Below are 17,872 nucleotides of genomic sequence, written 5' to 3' on the forward strand. Positions count from 1 at the left end.
TTTTGTATTCAACATCACACTAATACGACAATCAAAGATAATATAAGCCAACAGAGTAATTAATATATAGCTACAAGAAATCATCAGAGTAAGACATAATATACAACTCAGAATGAAAAATGCGACTAATTCGGGATGTGAACCCGGGTCTGCAGTTTCCCGTACCAGTAAGCTTATCAATACGTTACCCAATCCATCCTCGAATTAGCCATACATTCTCGTTCTTGACATATATGCACGGCCATTCACACTCCATAGATTGTGCAACAACTTGTCGTGACCCAAAGTCTGTAGGGAAATATCTCTATTTTACTTCTGTTTATTAGGTAGGTGTTTAGAATTCACACTACTTCCTTTCAACTACAATCTGCGTAACTATATTACTGCTGTTCTTTCTTCAAAATTATTCTAAATTAAGTACGATGATCAATAAAGACTGGTCATCAGTGTTTATGAAGTGAATACAACAGCAAGGCACAGAAAACGAAATGTCTGTATAGTGGGAGAAGTGACGAATAGATCGAGCAAGTTTGAAAGCCATGACGTCAGGAACGTGACTTTGGCAGCCGTTCAAGCACATGCAGTTTCAGTTTCGTATGAGGCAACATGGAAATGACACACGAAGAACAGTACAGAAATTCTGTTGACTATCTTGCAGAACGTTCCACGTGTATCCCACCCTCCATATAGCCCTGATTTAGCCCCTTGAGTTTTTATTTTTCCAACTTTGAAGAAACACCTCCGGAGACGGCGTTTCGCATCTTCAGGAACAGTGGTGATAGCTGCGGCGGCGATTTTGAATGTCCAAAAATGGCTTCCAATATATCTTTGATGACTGGCAAAAACTGTTTTATTCATTTGTGATCATTCTTTATTGATCAGCCTTTAGATTCTTCGCACGTTTAACAATAATATATGAAAAGTAAACTTGTTTTTGTATACAATGGTATGAAACTAAAATAATTAACGAGAAATATATGATATACAAGGAATTATATGAATGCAATTAATTACAGAAATTCCCTTTACAACATAATAAAAATTATCAGTTAATATTTTTCCACTTACCAATTTATTTTATCTTTGGAGAAATTAAGCACGAACAAGATTAACTTTAGTAATGCTCTCCTGCGTGTGTGTTTGAAACAAAATTTATTACTTTTTACTTAATTGACTAACTTAACAAACAAATTTGATAGAATATGTTATATGTGATAAACGGGATATTATTCATATAACAACGGTTTACCAGTTTTATACGCTACATCGACATTAAAACCGAGCATCCACCACCCAAAAGGAAGATTACAGAATAGATAGGTCTAAAGAATTTCTAGACATTTGATCAAAATATTTTTTCTATATCATAATCTATTACATAAAAATGAAAAGGATCTTGTTTGTCATCAAATCATGTGAAATCGGCTGAACCGACTGAAATGAATTTTTGGATAACTAAAATATATATTACCAGATGGGAAGCGGAGATCATAATTTATTCGAAAAATTTAGTATCTCACGAACTCCTTAAACTAGAAATATGAAACTCGGTATATAAGCTCCTTATTAAAATAAACAGAAACGTGTCCCAGAGCTTTTAAAAATATTTATTTTAAGGGGAATAAAGGGGCATTTTATATCTATATTATGAACTATATATGTGTATATATATTCCACATTAACTCTGGAACGCATGGAGAATTCCTCAAACTTGGTACACTCATGATTTACAATCTAGAAACAAATACTATGGGGTAAGACACCCGGGAAGGGGGGAGTATGAAGAGGGATACATGTAAAATTAATCAAATACGACCGATATTAGTGTTGAACCCATAGTTATCGCTGTCACGGAGACGAAGAGTGGCACCCCCGGTGCCGTACTGTGCTGGTAAGACACTCCCATCATCCCTAGGACGGGGAAAGGTTGACATGCAAAAGTTGTCGCAAACGATCAATACTAGTGTCGAATCTACAGTTTTCGGGGTTGCTGAGATGAATGGTGATCTTCCCGGTAACGATTAAATCCAAATTCATCCCCTTTGGCATGTGAGTAATGCGTAGGAGTAGGAAGTTGTTGACCAAGTAAAAATAATCGAAATCGAGCAATATTTGTGTTCAATACATCAATCGACCAATATTTGTGTTCAATACATCAATCGACCAACATTAGTGTTCAATACATCTTTTCTGAGTCGCTCAGACGAATAGTGACACTCCAAATAAATCCAAGTTTAGCCCCCATCGACCTAGGGACAAGAGATGAGAGAAGTGTGGAGGGATGACATTACGGATTTTTATCATTACGCTTTCATTGAAATGAGTATCCTAAGTGGGGAAAGAGGGTTGACATACTTTCTGAAAACCTATTTTCCCCGGGCGAAGCGGGCATTTCAGGTCATATATAATACGAGAATTGCACTTAAAGTTTCGGGAATCACATACTGGGAACAGTGTAATCTGTTAGATTCTGTTGCAGTTATGGACTGTTATCTTCGTTCACTCTAAATGCACAACCGTACGTAACTCGGAATCTTTGTCGTTGCAGGGCATTAGTTTGAAGTGAAGTGATTGTGATCAAAACTGGACCTAACGAGAGAGCACTTCCGTGCCATGACTTATTGCGATTTTTGCCAAGGGTTAAATCAGCAAGAGTTTGTTTGTCGGATGACGGCTACTTTTGCTTATGAAGCCCCATCCCAGATGAAAATTTACAGGTGGTTTCAGGAATTCAGATGTGGTCGGGTCAGCCTGAGTGATGAAGATCGTGCAGGTCGTCCATCCACAGCCCTTGTGCCCAAAAACATTGAAGCTGTTCGTTAATTAATTAACACTGATCGACATGTGACTTATCGCGAAATTCAGGGGACTTAGGCAGGGGGATTAGGCATTTGCATGAGCCAAATACAAACAATATTGCATGATCATTTGCACTCGTTGGATCCTACACAATTTAACTCAAGCACAAAAAGACGCCAGTGTGAAGTGGTGCAAAGCTATGACGAAACGGTTCAAGTATGGATCATCTAATTTGGTGTTTAACTTCGTAACAGGTGATGAAACGTGGATTATGTATACGAACCGGAAACTAAGCGACAATCTGCTGTGTGGGTGTTCCGCGATGAACATAAACCAACCAAGTTGTTCGTGCAAGCAGTACTTCCAAACAAATGATTGCATTACTTTTTGATAAATAAGGTCATACAGCAACTAAGTTGAGTTGAGTTGATTTTAAATTTAACATCCCTTTCAGCAGCGAGCCTATATGAGACATGACCTACTGATTAATGTGGAATACGAATCACATGAACTCCGCCGGAAATCGAACCCGATCTCCCACTCATATTAAAGTTGTCCCATGGGAGAACTGCAGAACGGTCAATGCAGAATGGTGCACAACCATATGTCTATCAGAAGTATTGAATGTGAGCAGACAGTTCACCACAACCGTCGAATCATTCTGCTTCACGATGATGCCAGTTCGCACACTGCAGCTGCCACAAGTGATTTTCTCGACTGAAGTAATGACACATTCGACTTATTCTCCTGATTTAGCCCCAGTGATTTTTTTCAACAACCAAGAACATGTTACGTGGAAAGCGCTTTCGCATTCCAGCAGCCATCGAGGCATAGACATTGCATGTTTCACAGGTACCAACTTTGGAGTAGCATAACTGTTTCAAGATGTGGTTCTACCGCATGAAACAATGCATTGCTGGAGAGGGGGAGTACGAGGTGTGATTTGAAAGTTTTAAGACTGGGCTTGTAATTTAAAAATGGCAGTACTTACAGGCTATTGTGATGGATGTCCTTCAAAGTAGTCCCCTGCTGAATGAACACACCGATTCCAACGGTGTTTCCACTTCTGAAAGCATTCCTGAAAGTTGTTTTCCGTGATGGTGTGAAGCTCTCTCTCCGTATTTGCTTGAATGTTCTCAATTGAGACAAATCTTTTCCCTTTCAATGACAATTTTAATTTAGGAAAGAGGTAAAAGTCGGCGGGGGGCAAATCTGGGAAATATCGGGGTTGCGGAAGCACAGGAATGTTGAATTTGGCCAAAAATTCCTGGCTCGAGAACGCACAATGCGCTGGTGCATTGTCATGGTGGAGAATCCAATTCTTTTCTTTCCAGAGGGCAGGCCTTTTCCGCTGCATATTTTTGTGCAGACGCTGAAGGACACTTTTGCAGTATTCGTGGTTGACTGCCTGTCCCCTACGGGCAATTTCATGATGCACGACAGCCTTAGAATCGAAAAAAAAAACCCACCAACATTGTCTTCACATTCGACCGACTTTGTCGCGCTTTCTTTGGTCTTGGTAAATCTGGGCTCTTCCACTGAGAAGATTGGGCCTTTGTTCCTGGGTCATAACCATAAACCCATGATTCATCACCTGTTATTACCCCTATTCAAGAAATCTGAGTCAATTTCGTCTTCATTAAACAGTTCTTGGGACACTTCAAGTCTGTGTGTTTCTGCTCGTGTGACAACACTTTTGGAATGAATTTCGCGGACACTCGACGCATGTTCAAATCATCAATTAAAAGTGACTGGACCGCATAGAAACTGAAATTCAGATCTTCAGCCATCTCCCTAATTGTAAGTCTACGGTTCGAGCGCACTAAATCGCCAACTTTCGCAATGTTTTCGTTAGTTTTTGATGTTGAAGGCCGGCCAGACCGGAGGTCATCCTCCACTGACTCGCGGCCATCTTCGAATTTGTGAAACCAGATAAACACGTTTGGCTGGCTCAGACATTTGTCTCCCAAAGCTGTAGAGTTCGTAAGTCTCCGAAGCAGATTTCCCAGTTTTAAAACAAAATTTCACACAAACGCGCTGTTCCCATTTTTCATCCATTTTGCACACTTAAAAATCCGCCGAGACACACACACGCCCGTACTCAACTGGTTGCTACGTCGCGTCGTAAAGATATCTCGGTGCAAGTTTCAACATGTCTCAAGGACACACCAAGCTACCGGTTCCATGCTAACGGGCGATTATACTCCTTGCCCAGTGTTGCCAACTGTCTTAAAACTTTCCAATCACACCACGTACTTTGAAAAGCAATAAAAAAAAAAAAAAAAAAAAAAAAAAAGCTGTACTTTGATGTTCCTGCGTAGTACCATTTTCCAGAAACTTTCAGTTCTACCCTCGTAATACTGTAAGAGTTCTACTTTGTGGATATTCAGCCAGGATTACTTATTTCTGTTTAAACTTACAATATCTTTAAATTTCAATTATATTTGTTTTCATAGGTTATCAGCAGGACTGGAATGGCGTTGAAAAACACAATTTAGTTCGCACACTATTGCTAGAAGTTGCTGGTTAATTGAATCACAAAAAATCAATGCAAGAAGTTGAATGTAAATCAAGCAAATCTGATTTCTTACCAATCTAGAGGAATTTTTTAACCTTTCCAACATTAACATGTTCAATTTATATATTAAAACTTTTTTTTTAACGAAGAAAACGGCTTGCACACAGAAGTTCTCTTCTACCGTATAAGTTGCAAGTTTAATTCCAAAATACTTAATATATGTCTGGTAATGTATCATCACTCTAACGCTTTCTCTAGTTATTTACTAATATTTCTATTCTTTTGTCTCAGCACCAACCTTTTTTTTATCAATAAACTCAAAAGCTACGTTGAATGACTGTAACACAATAAAAACATCCATGCTAATTTCAATTTTACCACACAACACAGACGAGTAAGTGAATATTATTTTGAGTTTATTTTTAAGACTGCTTTTCATGCAGCTTAGTTCTAATAAATATTTTATCATCTTTATTTGTATTTTTCATTTATCCGAAGATTATCATTCTAGAGCATTAAACATGATCATTCAGCCGACTTAATAGCTACGTAATTAACACTTCCACTTTCCACTTTATTTACACATTAAAGAATATGCAATTTAACGTGAACAATACCTCATATATTCGTCTTTGTTTTCCTCCGTGACTCGAATCTTATCACCACCTTCTTTCAGTTCGTGATGAATCACTTGTCCCAAAATTTCGAAATCTACACTGAAATACAGTTCTAAACTACACTCATCCACATTATTTTCTTTTATCCATATGATAGAATTATAGAATTCTGGATCTATGGATTCAATATCCTTCATAGTCAATTTCTTATTCAGCATTCTTTTGTAGAAAGGCATTGTGAACCCTGAATAAATGAACCGTCCATGATATAATGCCTGTAAACAGAGAAGGAAAAAAATCTATTACTAATACTGTTACCACACTATACAAGAATCAACACTATTTGCCACTAAACTATACAAAGAACCCAACTTACCATGATACGATTTCTAATGGGCACTCATGTTGCTCGGATCCCAAGATCCACAGCCACAGTGCTGAAAGAAACATAGAACTAACCGACAAGCCACTATCCCTGATGATTTGACTTTAAGATTACTTTCATACATTTTCTACTGAAGAAGAGGAAAATTTCTTCAGACTTGAAATAAATAAATAATTAAATACTGTACAAGCTGATAATTTCAGATTTTGAAGCAATACAGGGCTCATAGTGGTCTGGTCTCTTGTAAACAGTTGAAAAGTGACCAAAAGCACACAAAAAAAGTTACCAAAAAGTGACCATATTCTCATCATGCCCCTCTTTTCCTTTGTCAATTTCTCCATCACTTCTCTCTTTGTTTGTTGTTTTGTTTCATCTTTTTCTTCTTTACTTCTTTTTGAGTTTCCCCCCTTTCCAAGATTTTCTAAGTATGCTTTGTAGTTACAGTAAGCAGACTTAGGAGATGTAAGAAGCTTCTGAGTAAGTGGAACCAGTTCTGGTCTATTTCCGAATTTCTTAATCCCGGACATTATATTTAATTTAGCATTGAGAGTTCTCAAAGCCATGAAATATTCAAATTCATCACCTACTCTTAAGAAGAACATACAAGAAACATTACACAAGATGAACATGATGAACCCCCACACCCACCCACACACACATACATACACACAACGTTGAGTGGAGTGTTAACTATTACGAGAGAAAACTAAAACACTATTATGATAGAAGAAAGAATAGACACAGAAGGGTTCTCAACCCCACTTTGAGAGCTTAAGCATCCACCAACCATCCACTGTGCTTTAGAAAGAATAAAAGCTGAAGTGAGTATAAAAGCTGAATATTTCACATTTGACAGCAAGTACTGAAGCTTTCAGAAGAGTAATGAGTAACAAGTTTCTGCCTTTTTCCATTTATATATATATATATATTTGGTCTAGGAATTAATTCGTGCGGGTGGACAAGAGATGGCGCAACGAACGGAGCGTCCCACAGTTCCGTGTATCCACACATGTGTTGCAAACCCCTGTCATCGCGTATCGTTCGTAGTATAGGGCAGTGGATTAAAGCGTCAACAGCACCAGTTTGTAGTTAAGTGAACATGGCGCAATTTGTGCCTGATAAAGTGTTTTTGCGGGGTGTCCTGCTGCATTAGTTTAACATGCAGAAAAGTGCGACTGAAAGTCATCGTATTTTGGTGGAAATGTATGGTGACCATGCTCTAGCTGAGCGAACGTGTCAGAAGTGGTTTGCACGGTTTAGAAGTGGTGATTTCGGCTTGGCAGACCAAGAGCGAGCTGGACAGCCAAAAAAATTTCAAGACGAAGAATTGACAGCATTGCTCGAGCAGGATTCGTGTCAAACGCTGGAACAACTTGCAGCAGCATTAGGCGTTGATCAAACAACAGTCTCCAAACGCTTGAAAGCCATGGGAATGATTCAAAAGATGTCACATTGGGTTCCACATGAATTGAAAGACAGAGACGTTGAAAGACGAAAAACCATTTGCGAATTGCTGCTTCAACGACAGAGCAGAAAGGGGTTTCTGCATCGAATTATTACGGGTGATGAGAAGTGGATCCATTACGAGAACCCTAAACGAAAAAAGGCCTGGGTGAAACCAGGTGAACCAGGTCCATCACAACCAAAACGAGATATTCACTGTGCAAAGGTTATGCTGTGCATATGGTGGGATATGAAAGGTGTGGTGTACTATGAGCTGCTGCAACCGGGTGAAACTATGAATGGAGAACGTTATCGACGACAATTAATGCGTTTGAAGCAAGCTCTGGCCAGAACACGACCAGAATGGGAGAACAGACATGATAAACTTATTGTTCAACATGATAACGCTCGCCCACATGTCGCAAAACCGGTCAAAACCTATTTAGAAAATGTCGGATGGGAAGTTTTACCCCACCCGCCGTATTCACCAGACGTTGCTCCTTCGGACTACTACTTGTTCGATTGCATGAACAACGATTTGATTGGACAGCGGTTTACTTCTTCAGAAGATATCGAAACATGGGTCTCTGACTGGATCGCTTCCAAGGATGAGGACTTCTTTCGCCACGGAATCCGTACATTGCCTGACAGATGGGCGAAAGTGGTGGCTAGCGATGGACAATATTTTTCTTAAGGTATTTATGTATTTTGTGTTTGTACTACAGCTTCAATGTGTGCGTACCAACCGCACGAATTAATTCCTAGACCAATATATATATATATATATTAGAAAACTGCCAATGCAAAACATAAATCACACGAAAAAGTCACTTTACCTCTCAAAAAAGTAACTTTTAGTGACCAACTTGAAAAAAAAGTAACTTCTAGTTGAAAAAAAAAAAAGTGACTCGCTACGAGCCCTGAGCAATAGTAAAAATATACTACTGTGCATCACACATGTTTCCATCTAGCAGATAACAAAGCAATATATCCGAGACTAGAATGCTTTTCGATGAAACAATATTAGTGCAATACGTGTAAAATTAAAACTTCGAAAAAATTCCGAACAAACTGAATTTTTGTGGAAATCTTTATTTTCATGTCTTCAGCATATTCTCAAAAGCACTTTTTTTCTTTTTTTTGCAATTCTCTAAAAAAAATTATCCACTTTTCGAGGAAAATAGGTATGAGAAAAATTGTAGAAGTTATAGCTACACAGGAAAAGTCCTTCAGATTTTCTTTTGTAGAATCAATCGCTTCAAAGATATAGACTGAATTATTTCTGAATAGAAACAGCATACACCATTATACTCTTATATATAATAAAATGTAAGGCCAACCACACTGAATTTTCTCGATCCAATTTCTTAAACTAAGTCATGTTGTGCTCCAGTTATTAGTCAAACATTTTTTTCTGAAATATGATCAAAATTATAGTGTGTTTCGGAACTCAAAAACAACTCATCCCCCAAAGGGAAGTAATTCGTAGATTTTCCATAAGAAGTGTCTTCTGGCACACGTTTGGATTATTAATGAAATATTTGTTCATAAAATAACAAAATCGCATGAGTCGTATTCTACAAAACTCTCTCAAAATCACCCTCAAGAATAAATTATCCCATGTGGATATTCTTATGGAAGTGATTTAAGTCTCATTATAGGAATATTAGCAAAATATTTATTTATGGAATAAGAACAACTCGCCTGAGTCATTTTTGCGAAAATATTCTGAAAAGAAACTCACCCTCAGGAGAAAAATACCCCTTGTGAATGTTTTCGTAAGAAGTAATCTATGCAACATCATTGTTATAATAAAATACTTATTTATGAAATACAAACAATCGCGTAAGTCGTTTTTGAGAAAATCGTTCAAAAAGAACTCTTGCTCAAGAGTAAACAAGCACTCGTGGACTTTTTTCAGGACAAGTAAGTTCTCATATTCTCAGGTTACTAATGAAATATTTATATAAACAAAATCACCTGAGTTGTTTTTGAGAAAATAGTCCGAAAAAAAAAAAAAAATCACCCCCGAAGAGTAAACTACCCCTCGAAGATTTTTCAAGGACAAATGATTTATGCTATAATATCAGGATATTAATGAAATATGAACGAAATTGCCTGAATCGTTTTTGAGAAAATTGTCCGAAAAAAAAAAAAGTCACTCAAGAGTAAACTACCTCTCAGATATTTTCAGGGGCAAATGAGGTATGCCCTATTGTTCAGTTATTAATGAACATTTATTTATGAAAGATGTAAAAAATCGTCTATCTTTTTGATAAAATCATGTAAAAAAAATACTACTACTCGTGCAGTGGGCAATATCAAACTCCTGCGAAATACTTGTCACACTTCATCCTTCTTCCAGTTTCCTGATTTTTCCCCGTGTGAAGTCATCCAAATGTTGTCTTCGAACTATGCTGTTGTGAGTAACACCACTATGTGCATTTTAACAGCCCTCTGACTGACACACATTGTCTCATTCGTTTCATCAAATTGCTTCGTGTTGGAGAAGCAGACCCATTCGGCCCTATGGCCACACATCACGCTTTACATCTTGCTTCCTGTGCTCGTGTGGTAGATATTTGCGAAAAGGCTGCCGGGCTTTTATTCATTTCTATCGGGTACACGATATTTTATGTTACTTTATCTATCTCGTAATGAAGTTCTGCAGACTAATGTACATACCTATGCTTATTTATTAATGATTCTAAAAATCTCTAAAATAATATATTACTTACCATAGCAATAAATCTGCCGATAAACTTGAAATATAGTAAATGATCTGGATTAACGTACGAAGCAGGATTGATCTGTAAGCTATAGTTGTATTTATTAGCATACTCGAAAAGACAATACATGGGATTGAGCACTTCATGTGAAAGCAGGAAAAACCACTCCCTGGAAAAGATAGCAGAAAATCATTACAAGGAAACTGAATAATAATATCAATAATTCTAGCTCTACAGGGACAATCTAGAAATGATGAGCAGTACCAGAAAACAAGTTACAATAACCGATAAAATAGATTCTATTAGTCAGTGGAATCATTAGCCAAACTACATCAAAATAAATTTTTTATTACATATACACTAAAAGGGAAGCGAGAAAAATATAAAACGCTGCTAATACTATACTCCAAATATACACAAAAAATATACTATACACAAAAATAGTCATACGCTTACGTGTATATTTTATTTTAAAGTCCTGAAGAGAATACGCTTCCTGTTTCAAACTACAGTTATTACGCCATATTTCTTACGTGGAAACGGTCGAATAATGACTCGCAACCTTTCACTCTGAGTAACACGAGGGGAGTGATTCCCTCAGGAAATCGAAATCTTGACTCCGGCTTACAATAATTATGTTGATACATAATCCGCTTTCTGACAAGCCACGAATTTTCGATCTGACAAGTCACTGTTTAGTCGTACACTTTTCATTCTGTTTGTCATTTAACCCTCACCTATACGTATACGATATCACAAAATGTTAAGTTCTTTCCTCAATTTGTCATATAGTATTCACGAGTGATACGAATTAATATCGTTTCTGAAGCATATAGTGAACGTATAATTATGAATTGCAGACTGAATGTGTGTGGCGAGATCAAACCCAGCAGGCGCATTAAGCTGTGCTTCCAGTCCTCCCCAGACTAGTCACAGATTTTACTCTCAAGGTGGTGCTTTACATCACAGATCATGTAAACTGTAAAACATCTGTTATGCACGAACAACTCATATTGATGCACGTCTCTACATTTTCACTCTGTACTCTATTATCTCCTATACTAAAAATCAGGTGCTGAAAAATTTGAATTGCCTACATTTCTAAACTACGTTGATGTATAGGGTGTTTCTAAATGATTATCAGGGATTAAATTAAGTCTATAGTGTACCATCTCTCTCATATACAATACAGAAATAAAACATACAATAAAACAAGTTAAAAGGAAGGGCAACTCAGTTTCTTTCCTACTTTGTAGAAGTGTTTCGTAACTCCACCGTAGCACGGCGCTAGCTGTAAAGATGGCAATGACTCCTGATCGTAAAGCCTTCTGATTCTTGCAATTTGTATGGTGTAATCCCTCACCGTATAACATCATTCCACAGAGTTACAAGAATTTAAGAATATGAGATATCTATGCAAGAGAAAGAACTCCTGAAGACAGTGTTATCAGATGAACAAGCGGAACAAGTCAGAGCAAGTTTCGTTCTGAGTCCCAGGAAATCTGTAAGGTGAGCGAGTCAAGCTAGCAATGCCGGCCAGGACTGTTTGGAGGGTGTTACGAAGGAGACTCCAATTGATACCGTACTGTTTGCAACTGTTACAAGCCCTAAATCCTGAAGATAATGTAACCTGTGCCACCTTCTGCGAAATAGTGCTGGACATGGAAGATGATTTTCTTTATCGTTTGAGCTTTAGTGAGGAAGCCTCATTTCACCTTACTGGAGTAGTAACACACAATGTGTACACTCATGTCCAAAATGATTGTCGCATATCTATAACTGTCTTCTGGTAAGAATATAATTTGATAATGATTTTGCAGGATACTTTTGATACTGATACTATGTGTATAAACGGGAAATGTATATTTGTGGTAAATTTCATAGGAAAAGAAAAAAATGAAATCTTTGAGTTTTACGTCCCACGCTTATGCCGGTTAGGCTAAAGGAGACGGTGATGATGAGTGATGAATGAAATGGTGGAATGAAGAAAGTGGGAGGAAACGGGAGAACCCCGAGAAAACCCACGCACACGATGTTTGTCCACCACAAAGTTCACTTGGCGGGGGCTGGGATCGAACCCGGGACCCCAAACACCAGATGTGAACGCTCTACCACTGAGCCACCGCGGCCCCTCATAGGAAAAGAATTATAAATACGAAAATTAGGACGAGTAAAACAAAATGTTGCTGAATGGACACGAAAGTTTTATTTTCGTTTTATTGTTCTTATTTACTGCTCTTTTGACATGAAATTTGCCACATACATGCCTTTGCCGATTATACACATACTAACATTATAAGAAATACAGAACGAATTCGTTATCAAATTATATTCCTACAACAACATATTTATAGACATGCGACAATAATTTTGGACATATGTGTACGTATTTCAGGTTCTGAAAATTCACACAAAACAGTGCAGCTCATGAAGGATTAGCCAAAAGTGAATGTCTTTTGTGCAATATCCAAAGAACAAACAAGAACATGTATGGGTATTTTACACTATCTCTGATATTGCATATTTGGACATCCTTCAGCAATAGTTATACCCTCAACTGGATCGTGAGAATCATCATTATGTCCCCCCCCCCTTCCCCCAATTTTCATCATGAAGTACGGAAAATTACAATATTGGTATTTATCGCAGCTAAGATAATACTGTAGTGTGTAAAAATCTTCCGATTTTCATGATTACTAAAACGGAAATCGATAGGAAGACCAAGAAGCGCTCTATCACCAGAGAATACTGAAAGTTATGAAGCCTGCTTTTGAGCAAAGCCCTAATCGGTCAGCGGACGGTCAATGCACCTTCTGTCAGTTTTCCTGATCGATCGCTAAGGTGCACCTTCACCCGAACAAGATAATGACTGAACATTAGTTGATGTATAATGACGAACATGACATGAATTTTTATTGAAATTGGTTCCACTATCCATCCATCTGGTTGTGTGAACAAGTTTACTTTATCCGTCTGCAATTAATCCATGACAGTTAGTGGACAACTTCATTACTATGAATATCGGAGTACGTTGAGTGTGAATTCGGATTCAATTTTAAGAAATACGTCTTTATAACAGTGAATCCAGATCGCTGTTCCGATATCACGCAACTTCCTGTCACTCGAAATCAGTAACGTTGTAAAGTGATTCCAATAAGACGGGGCACCATCACATATAGCGGGGATATCCGTTCGTGACTTTTCCCTTGGGGGTATCTCAAATGTGAATATTTACAAGGGACGTTCCGAAAGTAAGTTTCGCCATTTGTTTTGAACGATAAGATGGTAAACCAGGTGAAACAATCACCATAAGAAACCACAACCTTGCTGGTTCAACGACGGAAGGAGCGTCAGTTGAGGTGGAATGATGCTTGCGCAGAGTGCTGAAAAAGAGAGAGTAGCAGCAGACCGGTGTGCCCGAGGTTATTCGAGTACAAATCACGACCGCAGATGGACGTGTGTTCACAACGTGGTCGCCAATGGTAGTGCGTGCTGTTATCCGGTATGAATGGGCACGTGGGACTAGTGTGTCCGTCATCCATGAACGCCTACAGATCGTGTATGGTGATGAGGTCATGTCTCTTCAAATGGTTAGTCAGTGGTGTTGCATGCTCAGTAAAGGAAGGCCCCCATAAAGGATCAGACGTGGCGTCCACACCGAGTATCGGTCGTGTTTCATGATGTGTTCGATTTACCTGAAAGTGTCTGCAAAATGGGTGCCGAGAAATGAGACCCCGGATCACAAGAGTGCAAAAATGGAAATCAAGCTCGATCATTTGCTGCGGCACGAGCGAGAGGGAAATGAGTTCCTGTTCAGAATTATCACAGGCGATGAGACATCGGTGTACCACTTTACTCCAGAAACCATGGCCGCCACAATGACGTGGAAGCATCGCAGTTCACCAGTGAGGAAAAATTTGAAGTGTCACCATTCGCAAGAAAAATTATGGCCAGTGTTTCGGGACGCGAAAGGTGTGATTTCCTTGATTTCCCCCATGAAGGGATCATCAATGCAGAACGCTACTGCGACACCCTCATCAAATTCAAGTCCGCCATTCGACGAAAGAGACGGACTTGAGTGAAGATGTTGTGTTCTAAGACGACAACGCAAAACCACACACAGCAAGGCTCACACAAGTTCAAATTCGTCGCTTCGGATGGGAGATATTGCATCACCCTGCCTACAGCTCTGATCTTGCTCCATCGGATTTTCGTCTGTTCCCTGCATTGAAAGCCGCACTCTCGGGTACGTCACTTCCAAAATGCTGAGGTGAAGCAGGCTGTGTGACAATTCCTTGCATCGCAGGGCACTGAGTTTTACCACAGTAATTTCTTCAAACTGATTGCACGCTTTGACAAATGTCTCAATGTCGGTGGCGACTATGTCAAATATAGTGCAAGAAGTATAGTTTATGATGCCATAGTGTATTCGTGTTTGGCAATAAAGCTTCTGTGTGAAAAAAGTTGACGAAATTTACTTTCGGAACGTCGCTCGTACATTCAGATCCATGAAAAGTTCGTCTAAAAGAACCATAGCCATACCATTAGGAATGATTCATCGAGTTATACAGAGCTTCAATTACACATTTCTTAATGTTCTGACTTTTAATGTAAGTTACAAACGATAAAAACCTTTACGTTCTACTCAGTTTCCAAATGAGGGTTGAAAGCTCTTCAGATTGTTCAGGATTGTCTTTTTTGTATTTATTTTTTTAATATAATTGTACATAGCATAATTATCGAATAATGCGTAATCAAATGCAGGTGTTTTCTCTCTCTCTCTCTCTCTCTCGCTCTATTTTCGAATTATTTCTGTAATATTTGAAACTTCAATGTTAAATAAAACATTATCTTACCTTGACACACCTCCATAGTCTAGACCTTCTTCACCACGAAATATTATGTACAACCGTCTTCTTAGTTCGTAGGCTGGAAGTCGCATTATTTGGTGATACGAATCTTCGAATAACGTTTGTCTGGAAACTGTTATTTTTATGTGACTTGGCAATGCATTGCTCTGACACAAATACCTAAACTGACTAAGCTTCCACCGGAAAGACCGTTCGTATGCACGAGGAACACCATATACTCCCTTTGGCCTAAAAAAGAAAAAAAGGCATGTAACAATTATGTATCATTTTATTAAACACATTAAACATCTAAATGTTGTTCACAAAAGAACAACTCACATTCATAGAACTATTTCAGTACGCTGAGAAAATACATTAAAAAAGTACGAAATCGACTGAATGATTTGCTAAACATTCTTTTAGGCCCTGTGCAACATACTTATAAATAACGGACACCAATAAGACATGATAGTATGTCCATAAATAAGTGGTGTCCGTTACAGAGACGTTACACAATTTAGATTACTTACAACTCACGCGGTAACTGCATGCAGTATACACAAGAAGCACAGAGTGACACACGTAGAAGTAGCCCGTGTACATCAAATCCTAGGAAATACGATGGCAAAAAAGGATAGTCACGAATACTTTGCATAACGCAGTTGACTGGTTCCGTGCTATGCAAGATCGCGTTGTTCGACCCTCTATTTACGATGGGTTTAAATTGAGTTTATTCATCACAAAAATTTAAAAACTGAATTGGCAAACCTGTTGTCAATTCGTAAATTAAAAATAAAAAATGGAACCGTGTTAGTGAAAATCCTCATTGTATCCAAGGTATTCTAGTATATATCAAAATAATGGCCCAATGCAGCCTCTTACAATATGATTTACTTCTCGGACCAACTCTTCCGGAAGAAAATTTGCTCTCAAGTTCATGTTATCTCCTGTAAAAATTACTTAATTTAAATACTGACTGCACTAAGGTTAACCCAATAATAATAAGCATTATTAATACTCAAAATTTATTGACTTATGACAAAGACATTTTGTTGGGAAGAGTTTTCTGTCTATTGAACTGTACTCAAATTTATTTTGAATTTATCTTCGAAATGCGTTTTCTGCACTAAATACGTTTGAATTGAGAATAGTTGCTGACCGTTATGAAAAGGATACTAAATATTTGTAGGAAAAGAAGAATGTCTGTAAACCTAAGAGTGTCCGTACAATAAAGGGTTCTGTCCCGTAATAATACGTTTATATATATATATATATATATATATATATATATATATATATATATATATATATATATATACCGAAAAGATAATTTGTATTGTGGATGAATCAGTTATTGAGAGATGTTTGTTAAGGGAGGTTTTAGTCAATGTGTTATTTTAGAAATCTACGTATAGACAGCAATATTACACATTCTAAACTGAAGCAATTGCTATAGCGAGATTTTGGAAAGTGAAGTTTTGTTCTAACCGAAATTTCGTTCCGCGAATTTCTGGCCAGATAAGATTGTAGTCTGCGAGGTTTCGGCCGCAAGGTTTTGTACCCAAACCGCAGCAAACATTTTACAGAATAGTTTCATCAAACTAACGCACCATTGTTAATTTGTAATGCAGTTTTTATTAAGAGTAAGTACACGATCAGAATCATAGAAGGTATCTCGAGAACATTTTTGAATCTGCACACTCATTACTATATACATTATCTGGCACAGATAAAATACACGTTTTCACAGTTTAATTGGCTATTAGTATTGCATTACAAAATTTATCTGAGAGAGAAAAAAAATACTTAATACTCCCTGTTCAAAAAATATAAATATGCAGGCGCACTTGGTATCTTTCCTTAGTGCCAGTTATAAAATAACATACACGAGTGTGGTCTATACGTTTAACACAGCCAAGTTCCGCACACAAGTAAAGTGGTACAACTGCTTGTTTTATTCGATATGTTAAAACTGATCAAGTAGGTTCCATTTTGTTTTACTTCTTTACTCACACCAAAGGACACAAGCTACTGTTTATGTGGGCTCTGAATCATGATGTGATTTGAATCTAGTGCAACTGGCGATATACAGATTACCAAGCAAGATCAACTTACACAAAATAGGACCTTCCCTACTATACCATCTCGTCTCTAACACGCCATGCAACAGGCCTAGGCTTGGATCAAATATAGTTTATACTAAAAACTACAGCTTCACTGGTTTATGAAAGTGTAAACAACTGTATACTTCTGCAGGGAAAGTTTTTAGCTTCACACCAAAAAACACGAAAGAAACTACCTCAAATTCAGGAAATATATTAGTATGGGTGTTATCTATTGCCACTCCAAAATATCTTACATGATTAATACACACCACAAGTAAAATATAACGACTAATAGCAGAGATACTGCTGATGTAAATTACAACATCCTTCTAGTCATCTGGCGAGCCGATAACTGGAATTATTTCCCACCATACATCTGTAAATGAAAGCTCTAAATCTTAGCAAAGGTAGTCGAATTTCTGCAAG

At 37.8% G+C, this 17,872-nt stretch overlaps 1 protein-coding gene across 2 annotated transcripts in view; it reads right to left on the bottom strand.

Moving 5' to 3' along the window:
* Positions 1–17,872, bottom strand: part of Su(dx) (WW domain containing E3 ubiquitin protein ligase suppressor of deltex) — a 91,680-nt gene that overhangs the window by 11,979 nt on the left and 61,829 nt on the right. For both annotated transcript variants that reach the window (XM_081740893.1, XM_081740889.1), the window contains exons 10-12: positions 15,348–15,590; positions 10,501–10,660; positions 5,935–6,209 (exon numbers count right to left, since the gene is read on the bottom strand). In XM_081740893.1, the coding sequence (XP_081597019.1) occupies positions 5,935–6,209; positions 10,501–10,660; positions 15,348–15,590 (678 nt within the window). The remainder of the gene's footprint in view (positions 1–5,934; positions 6,210–10,500; positions 10,661–15,347; positions 15,591–17,872) is intronic.

Source organism: Thermobia domestica, chromosome 2, assembly GCF_964235325.1.
Source record: "Thermobia domestica chromosome 2, izTheDome1.hap1.1, whole genome shotgun sequence".
Taxonomy (NCBI): Eukaryota; Metazoa; Arthropoda; class Insecta; order Zygentoma; family Lepismatidae; genus Thermobia; species Thermobia domestica.